General features: G+C 51.2%; 1 protein-coding gene across 1 annotated transcript; it reads right to left on the bottom strand.

Moving 5' to 3' along the window:
• Positions 1 to 220: 220 nt before the first annotated feature.
• On the bottom strand, positions 221 to 4,146 carry IRX4 (iroquois homeobox 4). The gene is made up of 5 exons (XM_067292424.1): positions 4,102 to 4,146; positions 3,090 to 3,341; positions 2,339 to 2,445; positions 1,195 to 1,511; positions 221 to 1,042 (listed from the first exon to the last, which is right to left on the bottom strand). The coding sequence occupies exons 1-5, from the start codon at positions 4,144 to 4,146 to the stop codon at positions 291 to 293; spliced, it is 1,473 nt and encodes a 490-aa protein (XP_067148525.1). The 3' UTR covers positions 221 to 290.
• Positions 4,147 to 12,559: the final 8,413 nt, after the last annotated feature.

The raw sequence follows: 12,559 nt of genomic DNA, 5'->3' as shown, positions 1-12,559 counted from the left end.
TGTAAACTTTCGGATGTAAACTTTTTAAGTAGGTCTACACTATAGTACGTGCTTTTGGACATGGAATTAAATAACTCTCACGACATTGATCCCTTAAAGTCGCAGCCAGGAGAAATTCTTCAGAACAGCAATGAGTAAAGTCTGTCCGTTGAACCGAGCAAACTGAATTTTAAATCCTTGTTTGTGTTGCTTAAAAAAAGTTTTATATTTAAATTTAAACTCTCGCCAGTCTCTTTTCAGTGTAGCTGACTCTTCAAGTGTTAGAAAGTCCTTTCGCCTTCGGTGGGCTGTTAGGAACAAAACATTTTGCTTCCTGATTTGGGAAATGCAATAAATTCTTTGTTTGAGTCCTGGTGGGCTAAGTTTGAGAGTTGTCCCTTGAGCACGTTGGCGCCGTTGCCCACCGAGTGTCCCAAGGCTCCCGTTTCCAGGATGGCCCCTTTGGTGGTGCCCCAGGAAACCGTGGTGTTGCCCAAGGCTTGGTTCAAAGTACTGTGCCTGAAGAGGGGGTCGTGAAACACCCCGTCCACCCAGTTCCTGAGGCTGGTGACCGGCGAGTCCTGGTGCCGGTCGATGACACCGAGCGGGGCGGAGACGGCGACGGCGGTGGCTGCCCCTTGGCGCTTGAGCATGCAGGAGGGGTACTCGGCTTGGTTGAGGGAGGTGGCGGTGTGCGCCAGGGACCAGATCCGCGGCTTGGCCTCCAGCAGCTGCTGCCCCGGCTGGAAGCACATCTTGGCCTCGCAGGCGCGTGGCCGGGCGCCCAGCAGCTCCGGCTCGCAGCCCTCCGCCGCCTTGAGGCAGCTCTTGGCCTGCTCGCCGTCCGGCTCCAGGGCGGCGGGCGGCAGCGGCGCCTTCACAGGCAGCTCCCGGCGGGGCGCGGGGCCGCCGGCGGGGGCGGCCTGCAGCTGCTGGCCGCCCCCGCCCGGGGGCTGCGGCGCGAAGGGCGCCTTCAGCTCGCACTCGGAGCTCTCCGACTCCAGCGCCTCCAGCTCCTCCAGGTCGCTGAGCTCCAGCTCCTTCTCCTCCTTGCCCGTGGGCTCTGCGGGGGAGAGGGACAGCAAAAACAAGACACGCGGTCACTGTCGGCGCTGCGCTGCCCCGCGGCGGCCCCCGGCCCGGCCCGCCCCAAGGGCCGGCTGGCTGGCCCAGCCCCGCCGCCCCCTCGCTAGGTGCCTGGGTTTAGCAGGGTACCCTCGGCTTTCTCGCTCTTTAGCGCGTCTTCCTGAGAGCCCTCCTCCTCCTCCTCCTCCTCGTAGGGCCGCTTCTCGTCCGAGCACTTGTTCCGCGGGGGCCAGGTCATCTTGTTCTCCTTTTTGAGGCGCCGGCGGGCGTTGGCGAACCAGGTGGAGACCTGGGTGAGGGTCATCTTGGTGATGATGGCCAGCATGATCTTCTCACCCTTGGTGGGGTAGGGGTTCTTGCGGTGCTCCTGCAGCCAGGCCTTGAGGGTGCTGGTGGTCTCCCGGGTGGCGTTTTTCCGCCGCGTCCCGCCGTCCATCGTGCTGTACCTGCGGGCACCGAGAGCACCCGCCGTGTGACACAGCCACCTTGCCCCCCACGGACCCAAGGGCACCCCCCCCCCCCCCCCCCCGCGGTGCCGAGGGCTTCCCGGGTCCAGGCATCAGGGACTGGACCAGAGAGGCAGGGAGATGGGCAAGGACAGCTCGGCTTTCAGGGCCGACCTGGCTCCAGAGCCCAGGCCAGGGAGGAAGCAAGGACGGACGGCTTGCTTAGCAAGGAGCAGCACTGGGCAATGCAAATTCCCACTGTGCACTAGCATTCGTGTCGAAAAAAAGGGAAGAAAACGCCTGCCTTTATTCACGACAAACTCTGTTCCAACGTTTTGGAGAGCAGGAAAATCCCAAGTAATAGAAATACATTTCCTCTCACTCCTTTGCTTAGTAAACTCTCCTACCCTTTTGTTCCTGAAATTGTAACGCAGATGACGCTGGGCTGCACCTGAATATTTAATGCACATCCTCCAGGAAAGGTCACTGGCGCCCAATGGGCCTCAGAGGGGGAAATGGTGTAAGTGGCTCTGTGCTGCTTTAAAACTAATAAACATACCAAAGATACAAGCCCGACTCCATGCGGGAAAAGCTAATTAAAGCACACGTCGACAGGGACACAGCCTCCCCGCGCCGTTCAAAGGGCCAAGGCCTTTCCCCGTTAATTTTCCCAGTAATCCCAGTTAATTCCCCGCCTCCCCCCCCCCCCCCGGTGGGCCTCGGCCGCTCCGACCACGCCTCGGGGTGCGCAGAGCCCCTCTCGCTGCTCACGGTGGAGGGCGAGCAAAGAAGAGCCTTGCGCCTGGGCGCAGATCTGCGCGCCTTACCTGTCATACTGGTACTGGCTGAGGGTGTGATCGTAAGGGTAGTAGGCAGCGGCCGGGGCGATGCCCGCATGCGCAGACCCGCTCCCCTCCTTGGCCTCGAAGCTGTTCTGCAAGAGAGACCCGCCGCGCCCTGAGCCGAGGGGCCCGCGCCGCTCCGCGCCCCGCCGCGTGACGCCACCGCCCCGCCGGCTGCGTCACCGCCCGCCGCCGTGAGGTCAGACCGCCGCGGCCGGGCGAAGGGGTGGAGGGGGGGTCGAGGCGGCCCCGCTCCGCAGCGCTCAGAGCCGAGCGGGCTGCCAGGAGGAGAAAGGGAGTTGGATGTGATGCCTCGCTCCAGCCTCTCTGCAGCCGGCGAGATCAATAGGTTCATTAACTCGCACTGTAATGATGCCCCCCTCCCCCCAAAAAAAAGAAAAAAGAGAGGAAAAAAAAGAAAGCTCATCGGGAAGAGTGCATCGATTATTGCGAGCCCGGGGATGTGCCGCTGCGAGCCATCCGCCCAGCTCAGTTCTTCGCGCTGGGTCGTCACACCGGCAGGCGCGACTTTTAATTGCGTTATCATGAGAATGATAACAGACTTCAATATTTAATAGCCATGGAGTTCAGCGCGCTGCCCTTCGGCGCCGGTGGCCGGAAAGAGGCTGCCGTGCGGGAGCGCGGGCGTTTGGAAACCAAGGCGAGCCGCACAGAACTGCCCGCCTGGCCAGCAGCTCCCCTTCCCGCTAACCGCACGGATTTCGAGGTTTCTTACCAAAGAGTAGAAGGCAGAGGCTTCGGTGCCGTAGGTGACGTAGTTGCCGTAGCCCTGGGTGCCGGTGTAGGGGTTCCCGTAGACGCCCAGGGCGGCGGCCGAGTTGAGCTCGTGGCGGGCGGTGGCCAGCAGCCGGCTTTCGTACACCGGGCAATAGACGGGGGTCTGCGCCGGAGCGGCGGCCCCCGAGTCGGCCAGCGGCCGTCCGCCCGACTCGCAGCACGTCGTCAGGGAGTTGGTGGTCATCAGGAACTGAGGGGAGACACAGGGCACTCAGGGGGGCTTCCTGCACCGTGGCCAGGTTTCCAGGGCTGAGCTTTGCCCCCCACCCGGCCCCCCTTCCGTCTTTTGCTTCGGTCGGGGTGGAAATGTGCCCGAGAAACGCAGAGGTGCAAGGATTTTGTCACATCGGTCGCTCCAGCCCCTTGCTTTTAAAAACTAACTTTTCAGGTGTGTTCTGACGGGACTGGATTGACATTGTTTTTCTCCTCTTGCAGCACAATGCTTTCCATCTGCGTTTTTAAACCTTTTTTTTTTTTTTTCTAAATCACTCATGCGTATTTATTTTGACGGCAGGCTTGTAACAGCCATACATGCATCCGTTATTAACCTGCTTTTTAAATACATCCCATTGTGTTTCTACAGTTAAGAACTTAGTACTTTTCTGTTTAATTGGGTAAACAGTAAATTTAATCGGAAAAGAGAAAAGACTGCTCGGGGGGAGAGAGGGGGTGGGGGCTGGGGGATGCCTTACTCCCCTTCTCACCTCCCTCGTCTCTGTCATCCTCCCCCACCCATCATTATCACCCAAAACACCCTAAATCCCGAGTGTTCCTCCCATTTAAAAATATGTGCACGAGATATAACTTAAGCATCTTGCAAACATGCTGAGTGAGTAACCGATTTCACGCTTTCACATGCTAGAAAGGATCGCTGCAGCTTTTAGCGCTGAACGGAAGTAATCAATAATGACTGAAATTCAATCAATTAATGTTTGTAGACAAAGTCTTACCTGGGGTGCAGAGGAGTAAGGGTAGCCAAACTGAGGATATGACATGGTACAGAGGCTCCCAGTTATCTAGAAACAAGGCGAGACGTCTGATCTGCACGCTATTGCAGCCTTGCTCTGCTCTGTTGTACCAATTGATTGGTAACCACAGGTCCCTAGATGCTTATAGGACGAAGCAGAAGACCACATTTAATTTAATTACATGAAATCCTAAACTTTTCTTTTTTTTTAACCAAAGAAAAAAAATATATAGTGATTTTAGCACGTTCCCCTCTACAGCTACGAAACAGAAATAATTGTTACGTGTGGGCTCTGAGACTGTCAAATGTGATGGCAGAAATACATATTTTGCACCCACGGAAAAAGAAAGGGGGGAACAAGAGGGGGGGGGAAGAAAAGTAGTTCAAGTACATCAAGTCAGCAGCACGTTGTTTTAAAAGAGTCGAGCCTCTGACGTCACGTAAAACCTATTCAATTAACCTGCCTGTAAGTTTAACATGCGTTTTCGGGAGCCTTTGCGTTGGTGTGGAAAACAGAGTCTACAGCATCTCTCTCTAACAGGAGCGAAAGTTTAAAGCTCTCCGACGCCGGCTACGCCTGTTTGCAACATTTCAATACATTTCTGTGGGGAAGGAAATGAATGGTTTTAAGCAGAAAAATCAATGTTGTATCAGCTAAGATTTCCCCCCTCAACCTCCTTCGTCACTGAAGGGCTGGTAAACACTTTTAATTAGAAATTAATTGATGAGCAGCTGCTTCTTCCCACCCCGCAGTAATAATTAGTCTCAATTACAAACAAGACATATGAAGGGACACACGACTGAGTCTTCATTTAAGATTTAATCAACAGTTAAAATCAGCACTAATGCTGACAATAAAGCACGTGACATGCAATCCTGCTTTTCTTTTCAGCTTTTATTCCAGACGTGTGATTACAGGTAGAAAAATCCTACCAGCACATTCTAGGGAATGACTGAAGGACGTGACTTTTCACGTTAAAACGACTTTGATCCCATGGCAAACCTTTGCTGGAAAAGCCAGCCTTTCCCAGGGTGGAAGGCCGCATGCAGCCCGCTCGTGCTCCGGCGTGAGCACAGCTCGGGGGCGACGGGGGGGGAGGTGGGTGGTGGTGAGAGTGCTTACATGCAGGGGGGCGGCGATGGCGGTGGGGTTGCAACTCAACCGTGCCAAGTGCCATTTCTCACCTAACAGCAAACGTCTCCTCGCCAGTGGGTTTTTTTGGCAACCGGCCCCCTTTTCCCCAGAGCCCGGGCTGCGTTTGGGCGAGGCGGTCGCAGGGAAAGTTGCGGAGGGAGCCGGGCAGCGTGCGGAGCCGCGGGCGGGCCCGACCTCGCTGCCGGTGCGGCTGCGCTGGGGTTTGGCCCGGCGAGGCCCGGGGCCGGACGGCTGCCCCCCCCGGGGGGGCCTCGGAACGCGGTCCCGGGGAAAGAGGCGCCGCCGTCGGGCTCTGGGCCGGGAGCCGAGCGGGCTCGGCAGCAAATCAGCGGGACCCCCGGGTAATGGTAATAACATCCCCCCCCCCACCACCACCCGCAGCAGGCTGCAGTCCCCTGGGGGCATCCCGCGCCACGGAGGTGCGCGGGGGCGGCGCGGCCGCTGCAGCCCGCCAGCTGGGGGGCAGCGCGGGAGCGGGGCGACAGCGCGCGGGAGCGCGGAGCACCGCGGCCAGGCTGCGCTGGGGCGGCCGAGCGCTGCGCCGCGGTGTGCAGACTTGCTCAGAGAGATTCCTGGGTTCAGACATGTGAATAGCCCCAGGGTCACACTCTAATTAATGATGATGTTCTCTTCTTCTCCCCAGCTGGAAGACTGCCTCCCAGAAACGAATCTGCCCACACTGACAGCTCGATTGAGGGTGATTGATGACTATCTGGAGACCACAGTACACATAATATAATATCTGCTGCGTAATTGCTTTAATTTACAGATGAAAATACTAGTTCTCGGATTGAGTTAGACTACAGCGAGCAGCGTTTTATGGAGCTTTAGAGTGTTTGCAAATAAAATATATCAGATACAGTACATGCAAATAATCCTGACAGCTTAGTATCTGTAGCCGGCAGAAATGTATAAAGAACAGGAATCAAGTGACGTTAATAATAGGATTTGAATTCTGTATTGATTTTGGAGGGAAGAAAGTGTTTATTCTTTTCTCACCTGAAAAGCTAATATCATCTTCTTTCAGGGAATATTAATAACTTAGCCATCGGGGTTCTGTTACAGTCCTGAAACGCTTCTTTATTTCTTCCGATACTCCAGCGCTTCCAGGATATAATGGCACTTTCAGCTGCTATTTACAAGCAGCTTCCTTCTATGCAGCGTGATGAAGGGCTCGACGCTTTTGTTTTGCATTGTTTTGGCAGAAAAGGCACCCAATGTTTACACAATGGCCTGCATGCAGGGTTTTGTGCTGCTCCCTCTGCCTCCTATGCTGATTACACTGGGGATTGTTTATTTAAGCCCCGGAGTATAACTCACCGGTGCTGGGGAGGAAAACAGTTGCACTTATCTCAAGAGCGGCTCAGTGTAAATAAAGCATTATAATTAGTCGACAGAGCTAGAGAACTGTCTTGAGAAGTCCTTGCAGTTTTCCAAGCCACAGTTTAGACTTTTTTTTTTTTAAACTCTTGATACTACTGCAGATGTCAGCCTCGCACTGGCCCCCAGAACGCTCCAGGTTTTGATATTTAGATGAGTCTATTAAACTTTAAAATAGAAGGCGAAATTCAATATTTATAGTCCTTGTCTATTTATATATCACAGTTGTCTTTCACTGTCCTGCACCATGCAAATACGCCGGTGCCCATTTTCGCACTGAACTTTCCTGTATTAATCATTGTAATTATTTGTCATTTTTCTTTGCAGCTTGCCTGCTCTATGCCTTTACCAGTCATCATTGTGCCAACTCCAATCTGTATTCCCTAGAAAGCAATCATCAGGGGGAAAAAAAAACCCTTAATACTTATAGCACAAAACAGTCAGTTTCTAAAAGCTGACATTACATCTTTACCAAACGTTCACGACTTGTTTCACTTACAATCTACAAATAACGGCCCTTTGTTGATAAGAAACTCAAAGTTGTATTTCATCGTGAATTTCTGATGCCACAGCACAAACATGCAATAAGTCCCACAATGATTTAAAATAATCTTTGTAGTTCTCGCACATTAACAACGTAACACTGTTCAAATCCCAGTAAAGATGCTTAATGCTGTGGGCTATATCCTTAAGCATTTGGAAAATGTAAGTATTTCCTATGCAATAAAAATTAATCCTTGCCAAGCCCTTTGCCTGTGCAAAACAGTTAACAGCATTCGAGAAACATAAACAAGCAGTGCTTCCTCCAAAGTTTAAGAAAGTAAAACCCTCTCAATCAATGCGAAACGCTGGAGAGTTTCCCTCTCGTAAGAGTAAGCTTGCACACCCAGAAGAACAGCTATTTTGGAACCAAAGCCAAACTAAGTATATCTTGGAGGGTTATGTGTTTCTTCTCCAAGAAACTGGAGCCAACGCTCATACAAGTTTCATCATAAAAACATGAAACACGAAGAAAACATTGTGATACTGAAACAGGCCACAGCAGGTAAAACAGAAAACCTCTTCAGGACTAACGCTTTGATGGACGTCTTCAGGGACATGATCTAGAGGCAGTTAACGCAGCTCCAGTTTTACTATCTGCATTTTCATCGCCTCCTCTTTTGGAGGGGTTATTGCCACTCCTGGAAATATTTCAGTGATGGAATTTGCTTATGGGCTAAACAGAATTTAGCAAGCTGTTTCAGTCGAGTTTGCTTTGTTTTCACGTTAAAGACTTAAAGCAAGCCTGACACCGCCTGACAAACGCTGTGAAGCTCTACACGTTGCCCATTTGGGATCTGACATGGAACTGAGGGCAGTCTGCAACATTTTCAAGTAGATTAGTTCCCAGAAAGTCGGTATTGACAGTAAATACGATTTTTTCAAAGCCCATCTGAGATGTAATTACATATATTGCATTGTAAAACGAGGGACGCCAAGTTCATATGGCGTACCTACACAAACCTGTGTGGCTTGTGATCACTAGAGCTATAATGACAAACATAACAGCTGCCTAACGCCGCTAATTAATTGACTCAGGTTACAACTACACGTAAAACCAGTTGTTTAAAGCTATCCATTTGAACCCTTTCATTTTGCGGACTTCAATCCTCTAGGCAAACACTCTAGATTAAAGCAGAAAGGCCTCACATGCTCATGCTGTTCTTTGTACTAATTAACTTTTAACACTTAGGAGCTAGTGCCAAAACACACACACACACACACACACACACACGCACAGAGGAAACTTTTCAGCATGAGTAGCAAATGCTGCGATCCGGGTAGCTGCTATATAGCCATACGGATGGATCCTGTAACACATTAACATTTACCTGCCCGCTGCTGAGAATACACCTACGCTTTCACTAGCGAAGGCAACATTAAATAAGGTTGTCTCTTCAGCTCCTGCACCCCAAACGCCGCAGACAAAGCATTCAAACGCCACCGGCTTTGGCAACGGACAGCTTGAACATACTTCTATGCCTTTTGGTAACACCACGATAAAACTTTCCCACTTGCAAGGTCAAATTCTATTCCTTTTAAAGTTTGCCTTAAAATCCAGAAAGTTTGACTCGATACCTTACCTTAGCGCTCGCTGAGTATCATATCCACACCCCCTTCCCAAGAAATAACACATACGTTAAATTACATTTGCCCTATGTCCTAGGTAAAGATTGCACAAAGCCAAATGATTCATAATAGATAGTTTCTCTCCCCTCCAGCAGTTCGTTTTCAGCTGGCTTGCAGCTAAAGCAGGCTCCGGAGGGGAAACCTCCCCCACCGCTCTCTTTCCCTCCCCCACTTCCGTAGAGACACACTCACACACACACACAAGCATCATCATCAAAACGAGGAGAAAAATTTTACCTGCGATCACGCCAGGCTTCGACTAAGACCTTGTAGCGAGAGCTTTTCCATGGCAGGGGTTGTCTCCTCTTGTCCGCGCTGGCTCACTTGGCAGGGAGCTATGGAGAACTAATGTAGACATTTCTCAGTGTATAATACCTGACTGGAGTGGTATAGTGCCTTTGGTCCCCAGGCGCCACAATCACTTCACTAACCCCCTGTACTCGAGTGACGTCCAAGTGAATAGCTCCACTGATCACACTCTTTCCTACTGATTAACACTTTCCAACACGAGCAGACACCAAAGTTCCAACTTCTTTTTCCTTTTAAAACAGAAGCAGCCAGAGCTGCTTGCTTCCTCGGGTTGTAAAAGCCGTCTGGGGCGTGGGGGACACCATAATTAATAGCAGGTTAGGAAAATTAGTGCTGCCACCCCAATTGCTGTCCTTGTTGCAAACAATAATTGCATTGATTCTGGAAGGACACGAGCGTCCTCCATTTAACCTAATGATCTGCGGGCTGTGAGGCAGACCTGGCGTTGATCAACTGCACGCACCTCCAAACGGTAATTTCTCTCTACAAGTGCGGAGAGAGAGACGCTAAACTTACAGACAACTCTCTCTATCTCTCTGCCCTGCCTTTGTTTCCCTCCCGCTTGAGGAGGTGGGCTGGGATGCAGGCGTTGACAGTGCGAGCAGGAAACGGGCAGCTCTACCTGTCCACCTATTGGCCTCGGCTGTATCGCTGCCGGGGGCTGCTGCGGCGGCCCCGGGCGGGAGGCAGCGCGGCGGGGCCGGCGCCGAGGCCCCGCTCCCGGCAGCGCCCCGGGGCCCCGCTCCGGCCCCGGGGAGCGGCCCCCGCGGGCGGCCCCAGCTAGGGGCGCCCGCTCCGCTCCCTCTGCCTGCGCCTGTCCGTCTGTCTGTCCCGCAAGGTCTCAGCCGCAGGCTGCCGCATGCTGAAAGCAGGCTCTCCCCTAGGCGGAAGTTATCCGGGGCCGAGGCTGAGCGTGCTGGCAGCCTTATCCCTCTTATCTTAAATCCCTTTCCTCGTGGGTAGTCCCCCTCCACTCTCGCAGTCCCGGGTGCCCGGGGTGCTCCTGCCCCTTGCCGAAGGGCCGCTCAACGCGCAGGCGGCTCTGCGGTGGCCTATTGTGTGCTAAGTTTTACAGCTCTGTCGGTACTTTCTTTTCTTAATTGTTTGTTCAGCACTAAAGGGACAAATCGAGATTGACAGAAGGGGGAGGAGGGATCAATATCACCTCTGTTTAAAGGCATAAGCTTGGGTAGATGTCTCAATAAGACAGAGGAGAAAAAGAGAATATTATACCCTACCTAATTAAGTGAAGACAAAGAGGTGTGGGGAGAAAGGCTCAGGGGAAGTGGGGTGGCAGGGGGAATTTTTAATCCAGTGTCTTCCCACCGTGACCACGAGGGCTGAACAATAACGTTAATAGGGAACATCTGTACATCGACAGATTTATTCTTGCCGGGGCTTTTTCATGCCTGTGTCATTTGCATGGACCCAAGCTCGTAATGTTCGACACACGTTGCACCTTGTAGCGCAATGACAGGGTAAAGCTGATGAGTGCTGAAACCGGAGAATCCTCTTCCCTTTCCCCCTTCTCCCTCCTCGGGTTGCCCGGGCAGCTTCCAAGGCGGGGAAACCCACATGGAGAGAGAAAACGAGAGTCTTCTCCTCGTCCGCACTTGTAAACAGAAAGCCAATCACGCGGCGAGCCTTTGCTTTTTAAAACAGAGTACCAAACGGGGCTGCCCTCCCGGGCGAGCCTGCGGGTGCAGGGGACGAGCAGCGCGCGGAAGCGCTGCCGGGGGCCGCCCGGCTGCCTGCCCCAGCAAAGGTCCCGCGAGCGGCTGGGCGCGCTGCCGGCGCCACGACGCCCTCCCCGGGAGCCACTGTCCCCCTCGGCTCCTGCCTGCGGAGCAGCGGGAGGGGGGATCCAGCCGGGGAGGGGGTGCTGTGAGGGCCGAGTCCCCCTTTCCCTCATTTAGTATATATATTTAGTAATAACTACCACCGATACCAGGAGAGAGTGGCCTGTCCAGGCAGCAGGGGGACCAAGCTGGGTCGAGCTGGAATCCCAGCAGGCGTGCATGGAAGCCTATCACCATGACCTGAAGGACACGTCTACTGACTCAGTGATGGTCACCAATCAGTCCAGGACGCAATGATGGTGCAACAATGCAGCTAAAGCTAAAGCTTTTGGGGAGCACTCCCAACGTAGCAGACGACAAGGCTGGCGGGCCAGTGGGCAGCTTTACCGTTTGCCTGATGCTGTTCACAATGTTCCAGGTTTTCTCTCCCTCTCTTTTTTTTCAATGACTAACAATGGTAAAGTTTGAAGCACTTTTAATAGTTAAACTATTAAAAGGTGCTCTTTTCACAATAGAAATGGTGTTGGTCTTGTCTATCCAGGCATCCTTTACCATTTCTGTAACTAGAACAATGCCCTTCCTGTTGTGAAAAGGCAATCCTTTAGATGATGCCAAGTGGTTAAAAACCTTAATTTTCCATGTCATTAGACAAACAGCACTGGTGCTAACACCATATACTTCCATTTGAAAAGGGAATGTCATTTAATTGCCAGTGTCAGTTCCTGCAGCACAATGTCTGTTCTTTGAAGACCTACTTTCTGAGAGATCTGATAGGAGAAAACATTAGTTTAATCGCTTACTTTTTTGGCTTTTATTTTACTGTAGAGGTTATTAAATCACACTTAGTCGAGGAATAAAACATCCACCCTTGTCTCATAACTCATGCACACTGCGAAAGTCCTAGAAACACGTTAACTTAATCATGAAACCCTGAGACCATTTACATAACTGGAATAATTGCACAATAAAGCCAATATAATTCAGAATGTAATAAATACATGAATAAGATTTTCACTGAAATTATTTTTGTCCTCGTCGGGTTTTGGAGTACAGTTTTATCTCAAACTCCTAACAGCAAGGTTTATCTTAATGTGCAGGGATCTGTACAGGTACATTTCTTTCGTTTTTGCACATTAAATTCATCATGCAATGTTCAAAAGACTGATACACATTAGAAAACCTTTAGGCATTTCAGTGTAAAAGGAACGGGTTATGAAAAGGATGGGTTATTACTTTGAGCAATGGCTTCAGTGTGTACATTTAAATGTGAAATGTTTATATGGTACTGACCTGCAATGGTCAGAATCTGTACTACTATACTTTTATTCAAAAATGTGTGCCTAAACTGATAAAAAGCAGCCATTTTCAGATCCTGTATGGTCGTTTGTAGATCTCTTGTAGTTCATAAAGATATACATTTATAATTATTATTACAATAGTTTTCTAAGCAAGTGTTACAATAGTGTCCTTGATTTTGAGAAGATATTTCATATATATCTTTTGAGACGATATTGCTCTAGCAGAAAAAAAATTGTTGATGTGGTCAGGGAAGCCGTTAAGGCTCCCTTACTGTATTTAATATTTGAACGGGTGGAGAGAGTTATTTTTTAGCAGGAAAACGGCAGCGT

Source organism: Apteryx mantelli, chromosome 2, assembly GCF_036417845.1.
Source record: "Apteryx mantelli isolate bAptMan1 chromosome 2, bAptMan1.hap1, whole genome shotgun sequence".
NCBI lineage: Eukaryota > Metazoa > Chordata > Aves > Apterygiformes > Apterygidae > Apteryx > Apteryx mantelli.
The sequence above is the reverse complement of the archived record's forward strand: the minus strand, read 5'-3'. Positions and strand labels throughout refer to the sequence as shown.